At 46.2% G+C, this 24720-nt stretch overlaps 1 protein-coding gene across 1 annotated transcript; it reads left to right on the forward strand.

Annotated features, from left to right (window-relative positions):
• Window positions 1-108: 108 nt before the first annotated feature.
• LOC148451059 (uncharacterized) lies at window positions 109-24720 on the forward strand. Its single transcript, XM_088462309.1, has 8 exons — window positions 109-262; window positions 5493-5642; window positions 17488-17679; window positions 18991-19069; window positions 19190-19284; window positions 19430-19693; window positions 19742-19925; window positions 24240-24720. The coding sequence occupies exons 2-8, from the start codon at window positions 5565-5567 to the stop codon at window positions 24629-24631; spliced, it is 1284 nt and encodes a 427-aa protein (XP_088318435.1). The 5' UTR covers window positions 109-262; window positions 5493-5564; the 3' UTR covers window positions 24632-24720.

The following is a 24720-nucleotide window of genomic DNA, read 5'->3' on the forward strand; positions in this document are numbered from 1 at the left end:
CATAACAGGAGCTGGGGAAGGATTGTGCTCCCTGTGGGAGGTATCAGTAGTATTTGGGGTGTGCTATATCACTGCCCTGTTTCTTCCCCTACATCGCGGCTAGGCAGCTGCTGGTTAGGTCGCAATTCACTTATTTCCCTGTCCCTTTCGTGTGGGCGTGTAATACAGCTGGGCGACGATGAGCTTTTCTGCACCTCCAGACCCAGCGTACCTCCAGGTGCCACAAGCTGCATTACAGACCGGGCTGCTGTGTTGAACCCAGGTAAGATCTTCTTACTTGGGGGTGGGCGTGGGTAACTAGGCTTAATTAAGGGGGTAACTAAACTTAATTAGGGGGGAAATAGAGCAGCGTGGGTGCCCACTGTCCAGGTAACTGGGGTGTATTTATTTATTACCAGTTATTTATATAGCGCACACATATTCCGCAGTGCTTTACAGAGACTATTTGTCCATTCACATCAGCCCCTGCCCCAGTGGAGCTTACACTCTATATTCCCTATCACATGCTCACACACATACACGCTAGGGTTAATTTTTGTTGGGAGCCAATTAACCTATCAGAATAAATTTGGAGTGTGGGTGGAAACCGGAGCACCCGGAGGAAACCCACACAAGCACAGGGAGAATATACAAACTCCACACTGTTAGGGCCGAAGTGGGAAATGAACCCACAACCTCAGTGCTGTGAGGCAGTAACGCTAACCATTACACTGCCTGTGCTGCCAAGACTGCCCCCAGTAGTGTCCCCCTATGTATTGCCCCTTAGAGTGCCCCCAGCACTGTCCCTCCTATGTTATGTGCCCCCAGTAGTGTCCCTCCCTATGTATTGCCCCTTAGAGTGCCCCTGTAGTGTTCCCCCCTATGTATTGCGCCTTAGAGTGCCCCAAGAAGTGGTCCCCCATGCCGCTTACAAATACATACTTACCTTAATCCTCGCTCCTGCTCCCGCCACTCCCCTGCGCACCTCTGTCCTCCCACGCCGGGAGCCGGAAGGCTGTGCATGGCAGCGGCAGGTGTAGGAGCGAGAATTAAGGTAAGTATGTATTTGTAAGCAGCATGCGTGACCACTTCTGGGGACACTCTAAGGAGCAATACATAGGGGGGGGACACTGATAGGGAGGATGTGACTGGACGCCCTTCGTTTAGGCCGTCCCTGGTCATGGGTTAGCGCTTTCGAACTCCCACTCACCGTCGGTGACTGCCTGTCACTGACTCCGCTCACTGCGCCGTGGGTGTGTAACAATGCTGCCACCACCAAACTCTACCATCGGCGTTTGGAACCGCTTTTTACGTTACCCTCAGGCTCCTACCTCGGCACCTGGAACCGCTTCTGCTGTGTATGCGTTTGATTAACTGCGGACACACCTCCTGTTTGGTGTCGGCTGTTCCCACCTGATCCCTCGCAATGGACCAGGTCTGCACGGTAGCTTGGCAGAGGGCTTGAACTTGGAGATTATGAGCTCTTACCCAGAACAGCAGGAGAACAGAATAGTGTTTTGCGCAATTCTGTTGGGCGCAGGGTACAGATGTAGTAGAATTTAAAGGCAAAAGATGTTTATTGCTCTCAGTCTTAAAAAAGGCCGTCCCTTCGGATTGAAGGGGAATATCAGCATACATAAGATGTTATAGGAATTCTTCTCCACACAGGATTTACAAGGATGTACACATACAGGGCTCACAGTCCCTCTTTTTATATAATTCTTACACACATCATCACAGGGGGCAAATCCACCCTGTGTTCCTCATATTAACCACATATTACATTTCAAAGGAGTCCCCCAAACCTAAACAAAACTGATTTATCATACAGTATAACATGTTGATGTAACATTTCACAGGAAATAGTAAATGACGTTCATCCTTCCCAATGGAAGTATCAATCAGTTTGGCATTCCCAACCCTAACGCATTCAGTGACATCCAAAAGGTTCTTAAAAACAGATTGTCTTTTCACAGGAAGTTCTGTACCTGAAGGGTTTGGCCATATGACACCATTCACACCTTCACACAGTAACCTTCCAGCCAGAGGTCACTGACCACAACAGGTCTTCCTATTCATCAGACCTCCTGCTAGTTTCTGCAGACACAGAGGCTGTCATGTCATATTCAGGCATATATTCAAGAAGTGCATTTTCTCTACAAAATATACATTTAAACCACATAGTGCAAAGCCTATTAAATATACGTTACTTCATGCACTAATGCATTGCAGAGCAGCTAGAGTGCATTACAGCAATACATATATATTTTAATACAGTTTATTATAAACCATGTGCAGTGTGCTTTTATACTGTGTCCTCACTGGGACCGTAACTGTTTCAGCGCTGGTTGCAGTGGCTCCCAGCATGCAGCCACCCTCTACCTACACTCCCCCAGTGCAGCCACCCTCTACCTACACTCCCCCAGTGCAGCCACCCTCTACCTACACTCCCCCAGTGCAGCCACCCTCTACCTACACTCCCCCAGTGCAGCCACCCTCTACCTACACTCCCCCAGTGCAGCCACCCTCTACCTACACTCCCCCAGTGCAGCCACCCTCTACCTACACTCCCCCAGTGCAGCCACCCTCTACCTACACTCCCCCAGTGCAGCCACCCTGTACCTACACTCCCCCAGTGCAGCCACCCTGTACCTACACTCCCCCAGTGCAGCCACCCTCTACCTACACTCCCCCAGTGCAGCCACACTGTACCTACACTCCCCCAGTGCAGCCACCCTCTACCTACACTCCCCCAGTGCAGCCACCCTCTACCTACACTCTCCCAGTGCAGCCACCCTCTACCTACACTCTCCCAGTGCAGCCACCCTCTACCTACACTCTCCCAGTGCAGCCACCCTCTACCTACACTCCCCCAGTGCAGCCACCCTCCACCTACACTCCCCCAGTGCAGCCACCCTCTACCTACACTCCCCCAGTGCAGCCACCCTCTACCTACACTCCCCCAGTGCAGCCACCCTGTACCTACACTCCCCCAGTGCAGCCACACTCTACCTACACTCCCCCAGTGCAGCCACACTCTACTTACACTCCCCCAGTGCAGCCACCCTCTACCTACACTCCCCCAGTGCAGCCACCCTCTACCTACACTCCCCCAGTGCAGCCACCCTCTACCTACACTCCCCCAGTGCAGCCACACTCTACCTACACTCCCCCAGTGCAGCCACCCTCTACCTACACTCCCCCAGTGCAGCCACCCTGTACCTACACTCCCCCAGTGCAGCCACACTCTACCTACACTCCCCCAGTGCAGCCACACTCTACTTACACTCCCCCAGTGCAGCCACCCTCTACTTACACTCCCCCAGTGCAGCCACCCTCTACTTACACTCCCCCAGTGCAGCCACCCTCTACTTACACTCCCCCAGTGCAGCCACCCTGTACCTACACTCCCCCAGTGCAGCCACCCTGTACCTACACTCCCCCAGTGCAGCCACCCTCTACCTACACTCCCCCAGTGCAGCCACACTCTACCTACACTCCCCCAGTGCAGTGGGTCCAGGCCACGGCATATAAAACATTAAAAAACACACTTATTAATACTCAGCGCGTAGCGCAGAGTATACATTTACAATGGGCACCTGGCGCCTTTTTGTCCTTTTAAAAATGGTGGCACAGCACGGGGGTTAACCCCTTCAGTGCTGTGGCAGCCATTAACCCTGTGTGGCCTGCCTCCGGCCACACCGTGTATTAATGCTTTTCAGGTATGTTAGGAGTAAGTGCTTGCTGGGTGTCGTGTCTGTGAATAACTAAATTATACAAGTACTTAATAGATAATATTTAGCGTTATGAGTGAAATAGTTGCTGAAGCCTATAATAATAAGATGAGTGTATAATAAGTGTGTAAGTAATACAGAAACACCTGGAGTGATTATACATTAGGGATGTGCAGGCTCGGTTCTACTCGGTTCCGTTCGGTTCTTTTTACCGAATCTTATTGGCTATCCAAAACTCGTGACAGTTGAAACCCAATAAGATCCGGTAAAAAGAACCGAACGGAACCGAGTAGAACCGAGCCTGCACATCCCTATTATACATTGGTGACTACTAGTCAGACTTTCTCTGACCCTTACGTCCTGTGTGTAATAGGGGTAGGGGGATGTAGCCTCAGTCTTAGAGAATAGTCCTGTTTGTCTATAACCATAAAACTGTTGTATTTGCTCTCACATAATGTTATATCCTGGAATAACCGCATATAGACCCCCATTGGAGCCCCCGCTGTACCGGAGTAGAATTGGGAATGTACAGTATAACTGATAATGACGCTGCCTGTTGTGAGGAAGTATGTCACTGCCTGTATACCAGTGTCCTGATTACTGCCGGTATAGACAGACCCCATATCCCAGGTTATCATCCCATCTGGTGAGGCCATCAGAGCTGCTGGTTACATGGGAAGAAAGCTTAGTCCTATGTAGTCTCAGATGTCCATCACGGCATACGCCGACTCGAGATTGCCTGTCCCTGACAGGATGAGGGCTGCCTGGTCGGCACATTCTGTGTGTATGTATCTAATGCTGCTAGTGGTCTGAGTATTGTCCCTGCCCTGCTGGCCTTTGCTGCCACCTTGTGTCCATGTATAGTTATTGGTAGGGTTCCTTATAGCCCCTTACATCATAGAGGTCTCACTGCTTCCCTATTATGCATTGCCCCTGCTCTGATGGCCTCTGCTGCCACCTTGTGTCCGTGTATAGTTATTGGTAGGGTTCCTCATAGCCGCTTACATCATAGAGGTCTCTCTCGCTGCTTCCCTATTATACATTGTCCCTGCTCTGATGGCCTCTGCTGCCACCTTGTGTCCGTGTATAGTTATTGGTAGGGTTCCTCATAGCCGCTAACATCATAGAGGTTTCTCTCGCTGCTTCCCTATTGCACAGTGTTGTTGGCCATAGTAGCGCTTTCCTGGCCTTTCTGGATGTCTTCATGATGATATTTTTCCATCCTTGTATTTCTCTCACAGCGGAGGCTTCTTCCCTTTGTTAGATCTTAGATGTTCAGCTCCTCCTAGATGTTGTCCCAGTAAGCAATGGACATATAGTAAAATCTGATATAATTTGGATTTTTCTTAATTTTTATTCTCTCTCTGTAGCTAAATTTGGTTTCCACACTCGGTCCCTGTTTCCAGCTCACCACTAATTCTCCTGTGGATCACGCCTGGTCATTACTAGGATCCTTGCTGTTATATTTGTGCTGTGTTCTCTATTAGAGTAAAACTGGTGTAATAATAGTTTCTTTGCAAACAGCTGTAAATGGCCTTCCCATTGGATACATCCCACTGGCTATGTCCCATTGTATATGTAAGATAAAAGGATAATCCCTGGCTGAGGAGATAAATGTTGTCCTTATTGAGGACTCGATCGGAAAGATTGCTTATTGACTGACTTGGGCTCTATGGCTGGGGGGAAAGTGGAGTCTTACTGGTCACTCATTGTTGCATGTCTGACTGTGTTATATGTGTTCCCTGTGATATCTGTTATATTTATTCTATTTATTCCTAGACAGTCCTGCTGTAAGGAACCAGAGTCTTTATTACACATCATACATTCTGTATACTCTCTGATTCACTGAGGATGGACAAGGACGGGAGTAACCGGACTGAGAGGATCTTACATCTCACCCTGGAGATCATCTATCTGCTGACTGGGGAGGTGAGAGGGTCTGGGGGTGTCACAGGACATCACTTATATGTATAGTAATAATACAGGGACATGACTGGGGGGGTGAGGGGGATCTGGGTGTGTCACAGTGACATCACTTATATCTATAGTAATAATACAGGGACATGACTGGGGAGGTGAGAGGGTCTGGGAGTGTCAGTGACATCACTAATATCTATAGTAATAATACAGGGACATGACTAGGTAGGTGAGGGGATCTGGGAGTGTCACAGTGACATCACTTATATCTATAGTAATAATACAGGGACATGACTGGGGAGGTGAGGGGATCTGGGAGTATCACAGTGACATCACTTATATCTATCGTAATAATACAGGGACATGACTGGGGAGGTGAGGGGATCTGGGAGTGTCACAGTGACATCACATATCTATAGTAATAATACAGGGACATGACTGGGGAGGTGAGGGGATCTGGGAGTGTCATAGTGACATCACTTATATCTATAGTAATAATACAGGGACATGACTGGGGAGGTGAGGATCTGGGGGTGTCACAGTGACATCACTTATATCTATAGTAATAATACAGGGACATGACTGGGGAGGTGAGGGGATCTGGGAGTGTCACAGTGACATCACTTATACCTATAGTAATAATACAGGGACATGACTGGGGAGGTGAGGGGATCTGGGAGTGTCACAGTGACATCACTTATATCTATAGTAATAATACAGGGACATGACTGGGGAGGTGAGGGGATCTGGGGGTGTCACAGTGACATCACTTATATCTATAGTAATAATACAGGGACATGACTGGGGAGATGAGAGGATCTGGGAGTGTCACAGTGACATCACATATCTATAGTAATAATACAGGGACATGACTGGGGAGGTGAGGGGATCTGGGAGTGTCACAGTGACATCACTTATATCTATAGTAATAATACAGGGACATGACTGGGGAGGTGAGGGGATCTGGGAGTGTCACAGTGACATCACTTATATCTATAGTAATAATACAGGGACATGACTGGGGAGGTGAGAGGGTCTGGGAGTGTCACAGTGACCACTTATATCTATAGTAATAATACAGGGACATGACTGGGGAGGTGAGGGGATCTGGGAGTGTCACAGTGACATCACTTATATCTATCGTAATAATACAGGGACATGACTGGGGAGGTGAGGGGATCTGATAGTGTCACAGTGACATCACTTATATCTATAGTAATAATACAGGGACATGACTGGGGAGGTGAGGGGATCTGGGAGTGTCACAGTGACATCACTTATATCTATAGTAATAATACAGGGACATGACTGGGGAGGTGAGAGGATCTGGGGGTGTCACAGTGACATTACTTATATCTATAGTAATAATACAGGGACATGACTGGGGAGGTGAGAGGATCTGGGAGTGTCAGTGACATCACTTATATCTATAGTAATAATACAGGGACATGACTGGGGAGGTGAGAGGATCTGGGAGTATCACAGTGACATCACTTATATCTATAGTAATAATACAGGGACATGACTGGGGAGGTGAGAGGATCTGGGAGTGTCAGTGACATCACTTATATCTATAGTAATAATACAGGGACATGACTGGGGAGGTGAGGGGATCTGAGAGTGTCACTGTAACGTCACTTATATCTATAGTAATAATGCAGGGACATGAGTGGGGAGGTGAGGAGGTCTGGGGGCGTCACAGTGACATCACTTATATCTATAGTAATAATACAGGGACATGACTGGGGAGGTGAGGGGATCTGGGAGTGTCACAGTGACATCACTTATATCTATAGTAATAATACAGGGACATGACTGGGGAGGTGAGAGGGTCTGGGAGTGTCACAGTGACCACTTATATCTATAGTAATAATACAGGGACATGACTGGGGAGGTGAGGGGATCTGGGAGTGTCACAGTGACATCACTTATATCTATCGTAATAATACAGGGACATGACTGGGGAGGTGAGGGGATCTGATAGTGTCACAGTGACATCACTTATATCTATAGTAATAATACAGGGACATGACTGGGGAGGTGAGGGGATCTGGGAGTGTCACAGTGACATCACTTATATCTATAGTAATAATACAGGGACATGACTGGGGAGGTGAGAGGATCTGGGGGTGTCACAGTGACATTACTTATATCTATAGTAATAATACAGGGACATGACTGGGGAGGTGAGAGGATCTGGGAGTATCACAGTGACATCACTTATATCTATAGTAATAATACAGGGACATGACTGGGGAGGTGAGAGGATCTGGGAGTGTCAGTGACATCACTTATATCTATAGTAATAATACAGGGACATGACTGGGGAGGTGAGAGGATCTGGGAGTATCACAGTGACATCACTTATTTCTATAGTAATAATACAGGGACATGACTGGGGAGGTGAGGGGATCTGGGAGTGTCACAGTGACATCACTTATATCTATAGTAATAATACAGGGACATGACTGGGGAGGTGAGGGGATCTTGGAGTGTCAGTGACATCACCTATATCTATAGTAATAATACAGGGACATGACTGGGGAGGTGAGGGGATCTGGGAGTGTCACAGTGACATCACTTATATCTATAGTAATAATACAGGGACATGACTGGGGAGGTGAGGGGATCTGGGAGTGTCACAGTGACATCACTTATATCTATAGTAATAATACAGGGACATGACTGGGGAGGTGAGGGGATCTGGGAGTGTCACAGTGACATTACTTATATCTATAGTAATAATAAATGGACATGACTGGGGAGGTGAGGGGATCTTGGAGTGTCAGTGACATCACCTATATCTATAGTAATAATACAGGGACATGACTGGGGAGGTGAGGGGATCTGGGAGTGTCACAGTGACATCACTTATATCTATAGTAATAATACAGGGACATGACTGGGGAGGTGAGGGGATCTGGGAGTGTCACAGTGACATCACTTATATCTATAGTAATAATACAGGGACATGACTGGGGAGGTGAGGGGATCTGGGAGTGTCACAGTGACATCACTTATATCTATAGTAATAATACAGGGACATGACTGGGGAGGTGAGGGGAGTGTCACAGTGACATCACTTATATCTATAGTAATAATACAGGGACATGACTGGGGAGGTGAGGGGATCTGGGAGTGTCACAGTGACATCACTTATAGCTATAGTAATAATACAGGGACATGACTGGGGAGGTGAGGGGATCTGGGAGTGTCACAGTGACATCACTTATATCTATAGTAATAATACAGGGACATGACTGGGGAGGTGAGGGGATCTGGGAGTATCACAGTGACATCACTTATAGCTATAGTAATAATACAGGGACATGACTGGGGAGGTGAGGGGATCTGGGAGTGTCACAGTGACATCACTTATAGCTATAGTAATAATACAGGGACATGACTGGGGAGGTGAGGGGATCTGGGAGTGTCACAGTGACATCACTTATAGCTATAGTAATAATACAGGGACATGACTGGGGAGGTGAGGGGATCTGGGAGTGTCACAGTGACATCACTTATATCTATAGTAATAATACAGGGACATGACTGGGGAGGTGAGAGGATCTGGGAGTGTCACAGTGACATCACTTATATCTATAGTAATAATACAGGGACATGACTGGGGAGGTGAGGGGATCTGGGAGTGTCACAGTGACATCACTTATATCTATAGTAATAATACAGGGACATGACTGGGGAGGTGAGAGGATCTGGGGGTGTCACAGTGACATTACTTATATCTATAGTAATAATACAGGGACATGACTGGGGAGGTGAGAGGATCTGGGGGTGTCACAGTGACATCACTTATATCTATAGTAATAATACAGGGACATGACTGGGGAGGTGAGAGGGTCTGGGAGTGTCACAGTGACCACTTATATCTATAGTAATAATACAGGGACATGACTGGGGAGGTGAGAGGATCTGGGGGTGTCACAGTGACATCACTTATATCTATAGTAATAATACAGGGACATGACTGGGGAGGTGAGGGGATCTGGGAGTGTCACAGTGACCACTTATATCTATAGTAATAATACAGGGACATGACTGGGGAGGTGAGGGGATCTGGGAGTGTCACAGTGACATCACTTATATCTATAGTAATAATACAGGGACATGACTGGGGAGGTGAGGGGATCTGGGAGTGTCACAGTGACCACTTATATCTATAGTAATAATACAGGGACATGACTGGGGAGGTGAGGGGATCTGGGAGTGTCACAGTGACGTCACTTATATCTATAGTAATAATACAGGGACATGACTGGGGAGGTGAGAGGGTCTGGGAGTGTCACAGTGACATCACTTATATCTATAGTAATAATACAGGGACATGACTGGGGAGGTGAGGGGATCTGGGAGTGTCACAGTGACATCACTTATATCTATAGTAATAATACAGGGACATGACTGGGGAGGTGAGGGGATCTGGGAGTGTCACAGTGACATCACTTATATCTATAGTAATAATACAGGGACATGACTGGGGAGGTGAGGGGATCTGGGAGTGTCACAGTGACATCACTTATATCTATAGTAATAATACAGGGACATGACTGGGGAGGTGAGGGGGTCTGGGAGTGTCACAGTGACCACTTATATCTATAGTAATAATACAGGGACATGACTGGGGAGGTGAGGGGATCTGGGAGTGTCACAGTGACATCACTTATATCTATCGTAATAATACAGGGACATGACTGGGGAGGTGAGGGGGTCTGGGAGTGTCACAGTGACCACTTATATCTATAGTAATAATACAGGGACATGACTGGGGAGGTGAGGGGATCTGGGAGTGTCACAGTGACATCACTTATATCTATCGTAATAATACAGGGACATGACTGGGGAGGTGAGGGGATATGGGAGTGTCAGTGACATCACTTATATCTATAGTAATAATACAGGGACATGACTGGGGAGGTGAGAGGATCTGGGGGAGTCACAGTGACATCACTTATATCTATAGTAATAATACAGGGATATGACTGGGGAGGTGAGAGGATCTGGGAGTGTCACAGTGACATCACCTATATCTATAGTAATAATACAGGGACATGACTAGTGAGGTGAGGGGATCTGGGAGTGTCACAGTGACATCACTTATATCTATAGTAATAATACAGGGACATGACTGGGGAGGTGAGGGGATCTGGGAGTGTCACAGTGACATCACTTATATCTATCGTAATAATACAGGGACATGACTGGGGAGGTGAGGGGATATGGGAGTGTCAGTGACATCACTTATATCTATAGTAATAATACAGGGACATGACTGGGGAGGTGAGAGGATCTGGGGGAGTCACAGTGACATCACTTATATCTATAGTAATAATACAGGGATATGACTGGGGAGGTGAGAGGATCTGGGAGTGTCACAGTGACATCACCTATATCTATAGTAATAATACAGGGACATGACTAGTGAGGTGAGGGGATCTGGGAGTGTCACAGTGACATCACTTATATCTATAGTAATAATACAGGGACATGACTGGGGAGGTGAGGGGATCTGGGAGTGTCACAGTGACATCTCTTATATCTATAGTAATAATACAGGGACATGACTGGGGAGGTGAGGGGATCTGGGAGTGTCACAGTGACATCACCTATATCTATAGTAATAATACAGGGACATGACTGGGGAGGTGAGGGGATCTGGGAGTGTCACAGTGACATCACTTCTATCTATAGTAATAATACAGGGACATGACTGGGGAGGTGAGAGGATCTGGGGGTGTCACAGTGACATCACTTATATCTATAGTAATAACACAGGGACATGACTGGGGAGGTGAGGGGATCTGGGAGAGTCACAGTGACATCACTTATATCTATAGTAATAATACAGGGACATGACTGGGGAGGTGAGGGGATCTGGGAGTGTCACAGTGACATCACTTATATCTATAGTAATAATACAGGGACATGACTGGGGAGGTGAGAGGATCTGGGAGTGTCACAGTGACATCACTTATATCTATAGTAATAATACAGGGACATGACTGGGGAGGTGAGGGGATCTGGGAGAGTCACAGTGACATCACTTATATCTATAGTAATAATACAGGGACATGACTGGGGAGGTGAGGGGATCTGGGAGTGTCACAGTGACATCACTTATATCTATAGTAATAATACACGGACATGACTGGGGAGGTGAGGGGATCTGGGAGTGTCACAGTGACATCACTTATATCTATAGTAATAATACAGGGACATGACTGGGGAGGTGAGAGGATCTGGGAGTGTCACAGTGTCATCGCTTATATCTATAGTAATAATACAGGGACATGACTGGGGAGGTGAGAGGATCTGGGAGTGTCACAGTGACATCACTTATATCTATAGTAATAATACAGGGACATGACTGGGGAGGTGAGGGGATCTGGGAGTGTCACAGTGACATCACTTATATCTATAGTAATAATACAGGGACATGACTGGGGAGGTGAGGGGATCTGGGAGTGTCACAGTGACATCACTTATATCTATAGTAATAATACAGGGACATGACGGGGGAGGTGAGGGGATCTGGGGGTGTCACAGTAACATCACTTATATCTATAGTAATAATACAGGGACATGACGGGGGAGGTGAGGGGATCTGGGGGTGTCACAGTAACATCACTTATATCTATAGTAATAATACAGGGACATGACTGGGGAGGTGAGGGGATCTGGGAGTGTCACAGTGACATCACTTATATCTATAGTAATAATAATACAGGGACATGACTGGGGAGGTGAGGGGATCTGGGAGTGTCACAGTGACATCACATATCTATAGTAATAATACAGGGACATGACTGGGGAGGTGAGGGGATCTGGGAGAGTCACAGTGACATCACTTATATCTATAGTAATAATACAGGGACATGACTGGGGAGGTGAGAGAATCTGGGAGTGTCACAGTGATATCACTTATATCTATAGTAATAATACAGGGACATGACTGGGGAGGTGAGGGGATCTGGGAGTGTCACAGTGACATCACTTATATCTATAGTAATAATACAGGGACATGACTGGGGAGGTGAGGGGATCTGGGAGTGTCACAGTGACATCACTTATATCTATAGTAATAATACAGGGACATGACTGGGGAGGTGAGAGAATCTGGGAGTGTCACAGTGATATCACTTATATCTATAGTAATAATACAGGGACATGACTGGGGAGGTGAGGGGATCTGGGAGTGTCACAGTGACATCACTTATATCTATAGTAATAATACAGGGACATGACTGGGGAGGTGAGGGGATCTGGGAGTGTCACAGTGACATCACTTATATCTATAGTAATAATACAGGGACATGACTGGGGAGGTGAGAGGGTCTGGGAGTGTCACAGTGACATCACTTATATCTATAGTAATAATACAGGGACATGACTGGGGAGGTGAGGGGATCTGGGAGTGTCACAGTGACATCACTTATATCTATAGTAATAATACAGGGACATGACTGGGGAGGTGAGGGGATCTGGGAGTGTCACAGTGACATCACATATATCTATAGTAATAATACAGGGACATGACTGGGGAGGTGAGGGGATCTGGGAGTGTCACAGTGACATCACATATATCTATAGTAATAATACAGGGACATGACTGGGGAGGTGAGGGGATCTGGGAGTGTGACAGTGACATCACTTATGTCTATTGTAATAATACAGTGACATCACTTATATCTATAGTAATAATACAGGGACATGACTGGGGAAGTGAGGGGATCTGGGAGTGTCACAGTGACATCACTTATATCTATAGTAATAATACAGGGACATGACTGGGGAGGTGAGGGGATCTGGGAGTGTCACAGTGACATCACTTATATCTATAGTAATAATACAGGGACATGACTGGGGAGGTGAGGGGATCTGGGAGTGTCACAGTGACATCACTTATATCTATAGTAATAATACAGGGACATGACTGGGGAGGTGAGGGGATCTGGGAGTGTCACAGTGACATCACTTATATCTATAGTAATAATACAGGGACATGACGGGGGAGGTGAGGGGATCTGGGGGTGTCACAGTAACATCACTTATATCTATAGTAATAATACAGGGACATGACGGGGGAGGTGAGGGGATCTGGGGGTGTCACAGTAACATCACTTATATCTATAGTAATAATACAGGGACATGACTGGGGAGGTGAGGGGATCTGGGAGTGTCACAGTGACATCACTTATATCTATAGTAATAATAATACAGGGACATGACTGGGGAGGTGAGGGGATCTGGGAGTGTCACAGTGACATCACATATCTATAGTAATAATACAGGGACATGACTGGGGAGGTGAGGGGATCTGGGAGAGTCACAGTGACATCACTTATATCTATAGTAATAATACAGGGACATGACTGGGGAGGTGAGAGAATCTGGGAGTGTCACAGTGATATCACTTATATCTATAGTAATAATACAGGGACATGACTGGGGAGGTGAGGGGATCTGGGAGTGTCACAGTGACATCACTTATATCTATAGTAATAATACAGGGACATGACTGGGGAGGTGAGGGGATCTGGGAGTGTCACAGTGACATCACTTATATCTATAGTAATAATACAGGGACATGACTGGGGAGGTGAGAGAATCTGGGAGTGTCACAGTGATATCACTTATATCTATAGTAATAATACAGGGACATGACTGGGGAGGTGAGGGGATCTGGGAGTGTCACAGTGACATCACTTATATCTATAGTAATAATACAGGGACATGACTGGGGAGGTGAGAGGGTCTGGGAGTGTCACAGTGACATCACTTATATCTATAGTAATAATACAGGGACATGACTGGGGAGGTGAGGGGATCTGGGAGTGTCACAGTGACATCACTTATATCTATAGTAATAATACAGGGACATGACTGGGGAGGTGAGGGGATCTGGGAGTGTCACAGTGACATCACATATATCTATAGTAATAATACAGGGACATGACTGGGGAGGTGAGGGGATCTGGGAGTGTCACAGTGACATCACATATATCTATAGTAATAATACAGGGACATGACTGGGGAGGTGAGGGGATCTGGGAGTGTGACAGTGACATCACTTATGTCTATTGTAATAATACAGTGACATCACTTATATCTATAGTAATAATACAGGGACATGACTGGGGAAGTGAGGGGATCTGGGAGTGTCACAGTGACATCACTTATATCTATAGTAATAATACAGGGACATGACTGGGGAGGTGAGGGGATCTGGGAGTGTGACAGTGACATCACTTATGTCTATTGTAATAATACAGTGACATCACTTATATCTATAGTAATAATACAGGGACATGACTGGGGAAGTGAGGGGATCTGGGAGTGTCACAGTGACATCACTTATATCTATAGTAATAATACAGGGACATGACTGGGGAGGTGAGGGGGTCTGGGAATGTCACAGTGACATCACCTATATCTATAGTAATAATACAGGGACATGACTGGGGAGGTGAGGGGATCTGGGAGTATCACAGGGACATCACTTATATCTATAGTAATAATACAGGGACATGACTGGGGAGGTGAGGGGATCTGGGAGTGTCACAGTGATATCACTAATATCTATAGTAATAATACAGGGACATGACTGGGGAGGTGAGGGGATCTGGGAGTGTCACAGTGACATCACCTATATCTATAGTAATAATACAGGGACATGACTGGGGAGGTGGGAGGATCTGGGAGTGTCACAGTGACATCACTTATATCTATAGTAATAATACAGAGACATGACTGGGGAGGTGAGGGGATCTGGGAGTGTCACAGTGACATCACTTATATCTATAGTAATAATACAGGGACATGACTGGGGAGGTGAGGGGGTCTGGGAATGTCACAGTGACATCACTTATATCTATAGTAATAATACAGGGACATGACTGGGGAGGTGAGGGGATCTGGGAATGTCACAGTGACATCACCTATATCTATAGTAATAATACAGGGACATGACTGGGGAGGTGAGGGGATCTGGTAGTGTCACAGTGACATCACTTATATCTATAGTAATAATACAGGGACATGACTGGGGAGGTGAGGGGATCTGGTAGTGTCACAGTGACATCACTTATATCTATAGTAATAATACAGGGACATGACTGGGGAGGTGAGGGGATCTGGGAGTGTCACAGTGACATCACCTATATCTATAGTAATAATACAGGGACATGACTGGGGAGGTGAGGGGATCTGGGAGTGTCACAGTGACATCACTTATATCTATAGTAATAATACAGGGACATGACTGGGGAGGTGAGGGGATCTGGGAGTGTCACAGTGACATCACCTATATCTATAGTAATAATACAGGGACATGACTGGGGAGGTGAGGGGATCTGGGAGTGTCACAGTGACATCACTTATATCTATAGTAATAATACAGGGACATGACTGGGGAGGTGAGGGGATCTGGGAGTGTCACAGTGACATCACTTATATCTATAGTAATAATACAGGGACATGACTGGGGAGGTGAGGGGATCTGGGAGTGTCACAGTGACATCACTTATATCTATAGTAATAATACAGGGACATGACTGGGGAGGTGAGGGGATCTGGGAGTGTCACAGTGACATCACTTATATCTATAGTATTTATTTATTTTATTAACAGTTTTTTATATAGCGCGGCATATTCCGTTGCGCTTTACAATTGTACACATTAATAGAACAAAACTGGGTAATAGACAGATATATAGGTAGGAAGGCCCTGCTCGCAAGCTTACAATCTATAGGGAAATAGGCATAGATACACAAGGATAGGTGCTATATATATTGCACTTTGGTCCAGCCAGAATACACAGTTTCCTGTTGGGCTGCATGATCCAGTCACACAGGAATGTCGGCCAAATGACAGGAGGATGTGAAAGAAAGACAATGTGTGAGCTTATGTGTGGACTGTGAAAGGGGATGTAATTAGATGTTGAAGTAATCGTAATAACCGAGCAGCAAGTAGCCTGTCTCAGATATAGTATAAGTCCCACAGTCCTCAATAGAGTACATTGGCCCTCATTCAGAGCCACTCGCTAGTGGCAGTACGCTCGTTCCGAGCGATGTTCGCACATCTGCGCATGCGTACGGTTTGTAGTACGCATGCGCGAACCAGTCAGTGCGGCCGAAAATCATTTGTACGCAATATAGCGAGTGCCTGCTATTTTGAGTGACAGAATGAGGCGTATGTGGGTGGTAACAGGGGAAGGTGCTTGAAAACGGGGAGTGGAGATCCGAACGCAGGCGTGCCAAAAGGTCAAAACGGGCGTTTTATGGGTGTGCATAATTAATACAGCAGCGTCAATGACCACGTCACTTGTTTTTTTTTAACTCAGAACTGCTCGCAAAATAGCGGTTGAAAAAACCAACCACAAGAATAGCGAGCAGTTCATACCCTGTTCGATGTACTCGATTAATCTAATAAATAGCGGACATGACGTATGGTGCGAGCGGCCAGGGGGCGTTTTTATCAAATAAAGAAACGTATGTTTCACTCGCTCGTTCAGACTTAGAGGTGTGAACAGACTGCAATGTGCGAACGGATCATTTGCATAGCCACCCCTTGTTTTTGAACGAACGAACGCAAATAGCGAACGGCTCTGAATGAGGGCCTTTGTTCTCAGTATGTTCTCTTCTTTTTGTCACTGACACAAATATGTCAATCTGCATACAATATACTCTACATTTCCCTAAATATAGGAGATTGTTAAAATACTTGATATTGTTAAATAGTCTTCTTGTATATTATGCAAAGTTAACACCTGAATAAACAACCTCATATACTGTAGGTGGAGTTTAATTGACGTTTTCATTGTTGTCTCCCCAATACTCAGGATTACACAGTAGTGAAGAAGACATCCAGTGAGTGTGAGACACCCAGCAGCCGTCCCTGTGTGTCAGGAGGACTGAGCAGGACCCAGAGCCCCATCATGGTGCCTCCACCTCACTCACTGATACATGAGAGACACAATGACCAGAAGATCCTGGAACTCACCAACAAGATCATTCAGCCGCTGACTGGAGAGGTGACTGCTGGGAATGGGACATTATACAGTAACCCCAGGGGATGTGTCTGGGTGATGACTGGAGAGGTGACTGCTGGGAATAGGACATTATACAGTAACACCAGGGGATGTGTCTGGGTGATGACTGGAGAGGTGACTGCTGGGAATGGGACATTATACAGTAACCCCAGGGGATGTGTCTGGGTGATGACTGGAGAGGTGACTGCTGGGAATAGGACATTCTATAGTAACACCAGGGGATGTGTCTGGGTGATGACTGGAGAGGTGACTGCTGGGAATGGGACATTATACAGTAACACCAGGGGATGTGTCTGGGTGATGACTGGAGAGGTGACTGCTGGGAATGGGGCATTATACAGTAACACCAGGGGACGTGTCTGGGTGATGACTGGAGAGGTGACTGCTGGGAAAGGGACATTATACAGTAACACCAGGGGATGTGTCTGGGTGATGACTTTAGAGGTGACTGCTGGGAATAGGACATTATACAGTAACACCAGAGGATTTGTCTGGGTGATGACTGGAGATGTGACTGCTGGGAATGGGACATTATACAGTAGCACCAGGGGATGTGTCTGGGTGATGACTTTAGAGGTGACTGCTGGGAATAGGACATTATACAGTAACACCAGGGGATGTGTCTGGGGGATGACTGGAAAGGTGACTGCTGGAAATGGGACATTATACAGTAACCCCAGGGGATGTGTCTGGGTGATGACTGGAGAGGTGACTGCTGGGAATAGGACATTCTATAGTAACACCAGGGGATGTGTCTGGGTGATGACTGGAGAGGTGACTGCTGGGAATGGGACATTATACAGTAACACCAGGGGATGTGTCTGGGTGATGACTGGAGAGGTGACTGCTGGGAATGGGGCATTATACAGTAACACCAGGGGACGTGTCTGGGTGATGACTGGAGAGGTGACTGCTGGGAAAGGGACATTATACAGTAACACCAGGGGATGTGTCTGGGTGATGACTTTAGAGGTGACTGCTGGGAATAGGACATTATACAGTAACACCAGAGGATGTGTCTGGGTGATGACTGGAGATGTGACTGCTGGGAATGGGACATTATACAGTAGCACCAGGGGATGTGTCTGGGTGATGACTTTAGAGGTGACTGCTGGGAATAGGACATTATACAGTTACACCAGGGGATGTGTCTGGGGGATGACTGGAAAGGTGACTGCGGAAATGGGGCATTATACAGTAACACCAGGGGATGTGTCTGGGTGATGACTGTATCATTGTGTGTGTCAGGTTCCTATAAGGTGTCAAGATGTAATTTTTTATGTTTCCATGCAGGAGGGGGGTTATATAGAGAAACACAGGGGTCTGTACAAGGACGTGATGATGGAGAATCACTGGCCCCTCATATCACTGGGTAAGAGGAGACTGTCATTTATTGTACAGGGGAGAGCGGGTATGGGGGCCCCTATATACACACATCATCTGATAATCACATATATATACAATGTACTCAGTCACTGTGTGTCTCCAACAGATGGGCCCAGTAACAGAAATAACCCAGAGAGATGTCCCCGTCCTCTTTATTCACAGGATTGTATAGAGAATCACAGATCCCCACAGAAGCATCAGGTAGGTGGGATTAAGGGTCCCCCAGTGACTGTCAGTATATGATCTGTACAGAAGCTGTGTGTGTCTTATACACTGATATTATACTGTGTAATCTCAAGTAATGACATCAGACATTATGCAATTTTTTATGCTCTGATTTAATTAGGGTGAAGATCTGACTAATATTAAGATAAATTATATAGACGGAGAAGAAGAGATGTATGTGACTGACTACAAGGCAGAAGATATAGAGGGAGAAGAAGAGATGTATGTGACTAATATGAAGGCAGAAGATATAGAGGGAGAAGAAGAGACGTATGTGATTGATATAAAGACAGAAGATACAGAGGGAGAAGAAGAGATGTATGTGACTGATATGAAGGCAGAAGATACAGAGGGAGAAGAAGAGATGTATGTGACTGATATGAAGGCAGAAGATATAGAGGGAGAAGAAGAGACGTATGTGACTAATATGAAGGCAGAAGATAAAGAGGGAGAAGAAGAGACGTATGTGACTGATATAAAGGCAGAAGATAAAGAGGGAGAAGAAGAGACGTATGTGACTGATATGAAGACAGAAGATACAGAGGGAGAAGAAGAGACGTTTGTGAGGGGTGATCAGCAGTGTATGGAGGAGGACAGTTTTACAGATATCAACACCGGTAAGTAATAAACACTTATTACAGAAAAGAGTCACATTCTCTCTCTGCACCATGATATAGTGTTCAGTTTGATTTTAACCAGTGTATTATATGTGTTGATTTTGAATGTTCTCCCAGTTTTGTGTGGATTTCCTTCCACAATCCAAAATTATACTGGTATATTAATTGACTTCTAACACAATGCACCTGTGTGTTCAGATATGTAGATAGAAAACTCCTATGTGTATGGAACTTGGGAATGACTACATATCTTGCATACATCGCTATGATTGGCTGATTATACATAAAAAAAATAATTCAATCAGTAAAATCATCTTCTACAGTCCATATTATTCTGCTGCTCTCCCCCTCACATCATGTCACTGTGTGTCACCAGCCCAGAGATCTGACCAGTCTCCTCCCCACACTATCTGGTGTATCTCATACATCAGGATCCATCAGCCCCTATTATACTCCTGCTCTCCCCCTCACATCATGTCACTGTGTGTTACCAGCCCAGAGATCTGACCAGTCTCCTCCCCACACTATCTGGTGTATCTCATACATCAGGATCCATCAGCCCCTATTATACTCCTGCTCTCCCCCTCACATCATGTCACTGTGTGTTACCAGCCCAGAGATCTGACCAGTCTCCTCCCCACACACACACAGAGCTATAACCACACACCAGTCATTGTACAATGGCTTCCTCCAGTCTCTGTGTTTCGGTGCTCTTTACTGTTACACTTTATCTGCTGACCTGTCTCTGTATCCTGCTCTGCCCTTCTGCTGTCTTCATTACTTTGCTTTTGCCAATCTGTGCCCTGCGCCATTCGCCTACCCTATCCTGCTGCCACCCCTGCTCTGTGCCACTCCCTTACCCTGTCCTCCTGCCTCTCCCCGCTCTGTGCCCTGCGCCATTCCCCTACCCTGTCTAGCTGCCACCCCCCGCTCTATATATCAGTCAGTGCCATGTTATACACATTGTGCGGTCTCATAGTGTGCGTGGTTGTTAGTAATTCCTGAGTAAGGTCAGGGCTTGTGCAAGTGTGCGTGAGGTTGCGATGGGACTCGATTGTACCGATGGTTTGGCTATTCTGCTAAACATTACGGATGTGTGTGAGGTAAAGTGGGCGTCCTTATGTTGTGCTGAGTCTGCAGTGGATTAGCTGCTATCGCAGTTGTACTGTGTGTGTACGCAATATTGCCATCTCTAGTGAATCTGACCAGGGCTCGACAAATCTCTGTAAAGTCTAGGAGCCATCTTAAAAATTTAGGAGCCATGCCATCGTCCGCAACCAAAATATTTGAAAACTTGTATAGACCACCACTCATGCCCCATAATTGCCCCTTAATCTCCCTGCATGCCATCAGACCACCAAGCATGCCCCATAATTGCCCCTTGATCTCCTTGCATGCCATCGGACCACCATGCATGCCGCTTAATTGCCCCTTAATCTCCCTGCATGCCATCAGACCACCAATCATGCTTCTTCAATGGTCATCAGGTTCTATCACATGCCCATACCTGTCGCCAATTCATATTATGCCACACAGTATACCCTAAATAGGGTGAAGCCCTCTCACAACACTGCACACAGCACATATCGGTTTCAAAAGTTGAACTGTCTAGTACTGACTAGTGACAGGGGTAGCAGACGTGTCGTCCTCTTGCTGCTGTAGAACTACACATACCAGTATGTCCTGCAACAATTTGGCTGCTAGGGTATGCTGGGAATTGTAGCTCCATATAAGCTGCAGTGCCACATGTTGCCTACCCCTGGTCTAGCACATCTAAGACCTCTCCTTTATGTGATAACTATTGCAGAGTCCCTTACATATATGGAGATTACACTATGAGTTAGATGGATGGTCGGTCTCAGTACAGAGGTGTGTGTGGCAGATGGTCCCTGTAATCCCCTCCCCCAGAATGAGGCCAGGCCCCTCCCTTCATAGCACCACTGACAGGTGACAGGACAGAGGGGCAGTTATTGGTTACTAGCACATATACAGTTGGGGGGGCAGTTAGTGGTGACTAGCACATATACAGCTGGGGGGGCAGTTATTGGTGACTAGCACATATACAGCTGGCGGGCAGTTATTGGTGACTAGCACATATACAGCTGGGAGGGCAGTTATTGATGACTAGCACATATACAGCTGGGGGGCAGTTATTGGTGACTAGCACATATACAGCTGGGAGGGCAGTTATTGGTGACTAGCACATATATAGCTGGGGGGGGCAGTTATTGGTGACTAGCACATATACAGCTGGGGGGGCAGTTATTGGTGACTAACACATATACAGCTGGGAGGGCAGTTATTGGTGACTAGCACATATACAGCTGGGAGGGCAGTTATTGGTGACTAGCACATATACACATATACAGCTGGGAGGGCAGTTATTGGTGACTAGCACATATACTGCTGGGAGGGCAGTTATTGGTGACTGACTAGCACATATACAGCTGGGAGGGCAGTTATTGGTGACTAGCACATATACAGCTGGGAGGCAGTTATTGGTGACTAGCACATATACAACTGGAAGGGCAGTTATTGGTGAATGGCACATAAATGGGGTAGTAGTTGCTGATGGATGTTACATAATACAGAGCCCTGTACTGATACTAATACCCACCCCACAGGGTACACAATATAATAATTCCCACCCCAAGGTGCAACACAACTCACCCAGCTGCAAACGTGCAGTGGAGCTAATGGCAGGCTCCCCCATACTAGGCAGAGGAAACATGTAGAGGAACTACAAGTAACAGCATGCACTGTAGGAGCCCCAGGCTGTAAGGGTTGCATGCTTATCTACCCAACGCTGTGCGAGCTAGAATGGGTTTCAGCCCTCATCACCTGGGTCTGCATGGACTCCCTGTAAAAGTTGGTCCTGCGGGTGTGAGTTTGGGAAGCCGCAGCGGCCCTGGCACCATGCTGCAGCCAGCTAATTACTCCAGTCCTGCAGTGGCTTCAGGGCGGGTGGGCTCCATCCACTCTGCTGGGCAGTCACAGATCGGTGGCATGGCCTGTGAGACGGTCGGTCTTTCCGTCTGTCTCCCCCCCACTTACATGCTGCGGTGAGGAGGCTCTGGTGACTTCTCTCCTTCATCACACACACGCTGCCTTGCAGGAGGGAGGAGGCGGAGCCACACTGACTGACTGTGGCAGGTACACACTCCTCCTCCTGTGACCGGCATGCCTCGTCTACTGCTGTAACCATCTCCGGAGCAGCTTTTATTTTATTTATTTTAATTAGCTTTACTTGTACTATGCCTGCCCTGACTCTTGTAAAACCTAGTCACCAGGACTAAAATCTTGGTCGCCATGGCGACCGGGATTTGTCGCATCAGGCCCATAGATTGTAAGCTCCACTGTGGCATGGCCTGACGTGAATGACTAAATAGTCTTCATTCTAGCACCCTGCACCTCTCTCAACTTGAGCAGTTCCACTTTCCTGCCTGGGGTGTCACTCTCTGCTCTGGTGCTTCTAGCACACACTGGTCTCTATATCAGAAGTTTATTGCATCAGCTGAGTGTGCAAAACGCATCAGAGCTGAGAGTGATACCCCAGGCAGGAAAGAGGAACTGCATATCTGTGCTATATAAAGTGCTTCTCAGTGTGTCTGTGCTATATAACGTGCTTCTCAGTGTGTCTGTGCTATATAACGTGCTTCTCAGTGTGTCTGTGCTATATAACGTGCTTCTCAGTGTGTCTGTGCTATATAACGTGCTTCTCAGTGTGTCTGTGCTATATAAAGTGCTTCTCAGTGTGTCTGTGCTATATAACGTGCTTCTCAGTGTGTCTGTGCTATATAAAGTGCTTCTCAGTGTGTCTGTGCTATATAACGTGCTTCTCATTATGTATGTGCTATATAAAGTGCTCAGTATGTCTGTGCTATATAAAGTGCTCAGTATGTCTGTGCTATATAAAGTGCTTCTCAGTATGTCTGTGCTATATAAAGTGCTTCTCAGTGTGTCTGTGCTATATAAAGTGCTTCTCAGTATCTGTGCTATATAAAGTGCTTCTCAGTATGTCTGTGCTATATAAAGTGCTGCTCAGTATGTCTGTGCTATATAAAGTGCTTCTCATTATGTCTGTGCTATATAAAGAGCTTCTCAGTGTGTCTGTGCTATATAACGTGCTTCTCAGTATATCTGTGCTATATAAAGTGCTACTCAGTATATCTGTGTTATATAAAGTGCTTCTCATTATGTATGTGCTATATAAAGTGCTTCTCAGTGTGTCTGTGCTATATAAAATGCTTCTCAGTGTGTCTGTGCTATATAAAGTGCTGTGAATAATAATAATAATAGTTATTGTATTTTCAGCAGATGGACGCACAAGCAGGAATGACTTGGAGGGAGATCTCATCTTGTCTACACATATTAAAATAGAAGATAACATCACACATGAATCTCCAGGAGATAATCCCATTACACAAAATATACATCCAGCGCCTCACAGTGCAGCTATAGCATCTGATACCGCTAATTGTGACCAATGTTCTCCTGATACCTCAGCTTTTGTTACACGTAGTGCAGCTCAAACACCTGATAAATTATTTCCCTGTTCTGAATGTGGGAAATGTTTTACAAACAAATCATATCTTGTTGTACATCAGAGATATCACACAGGTGAGAAACCATTTCCATGCTCTGAGTGTGGGAAATGTTTTACACAGAAATCACATCTTGTTATACATCAGAAAAGTCACAGGTGAGAAACCGTTTTCTTGCTCTGAGTGTGGAAAATGTTTTACATATAAATCAAGCCTTGTTACACATGAGAGAACTCATACAGGGGAGAAAC

This window comes from Taudactylus pleione, unplaced genomic scaffold (assembly GCF_031769625.1).
Source record: "Taudactylus pleione unplaced genomic scaffold, aTauple2 ptg001186l, whole genome shotgun sequence".
Classification (NCBI taxonomy): domain Eukaryota; kingdom Metazoa; phylum Chordata; class Amphibia; order Anura; family Myobatrachidae; genus Taudactylus; species Taudactylus pleione.

Bases quoted from the DNA above. Each gene is read 5' to 3' on its own strand.
- LOC148451059 (XM_088462309.1), top strand. From the start codon at position 5,565: ATGGACAAGGACGGGAGTAACCGGACTGAGAGGATCTTACATCTCACC. The intron at 19,285-19,429 runs GTAGGTGGGATT...TGATTTAATTAG, and splicing joins GATCCCCACAGAAGCATCAG to GGTGAAGATCTGACTAATAT. The intron at 19,926-24,239 runs GTAAGTAATAAA...TTGTATTTTCAG, and splicing joins TTTTACAGATATCAACACCG to CAGATGGACGCACAAGCAGG.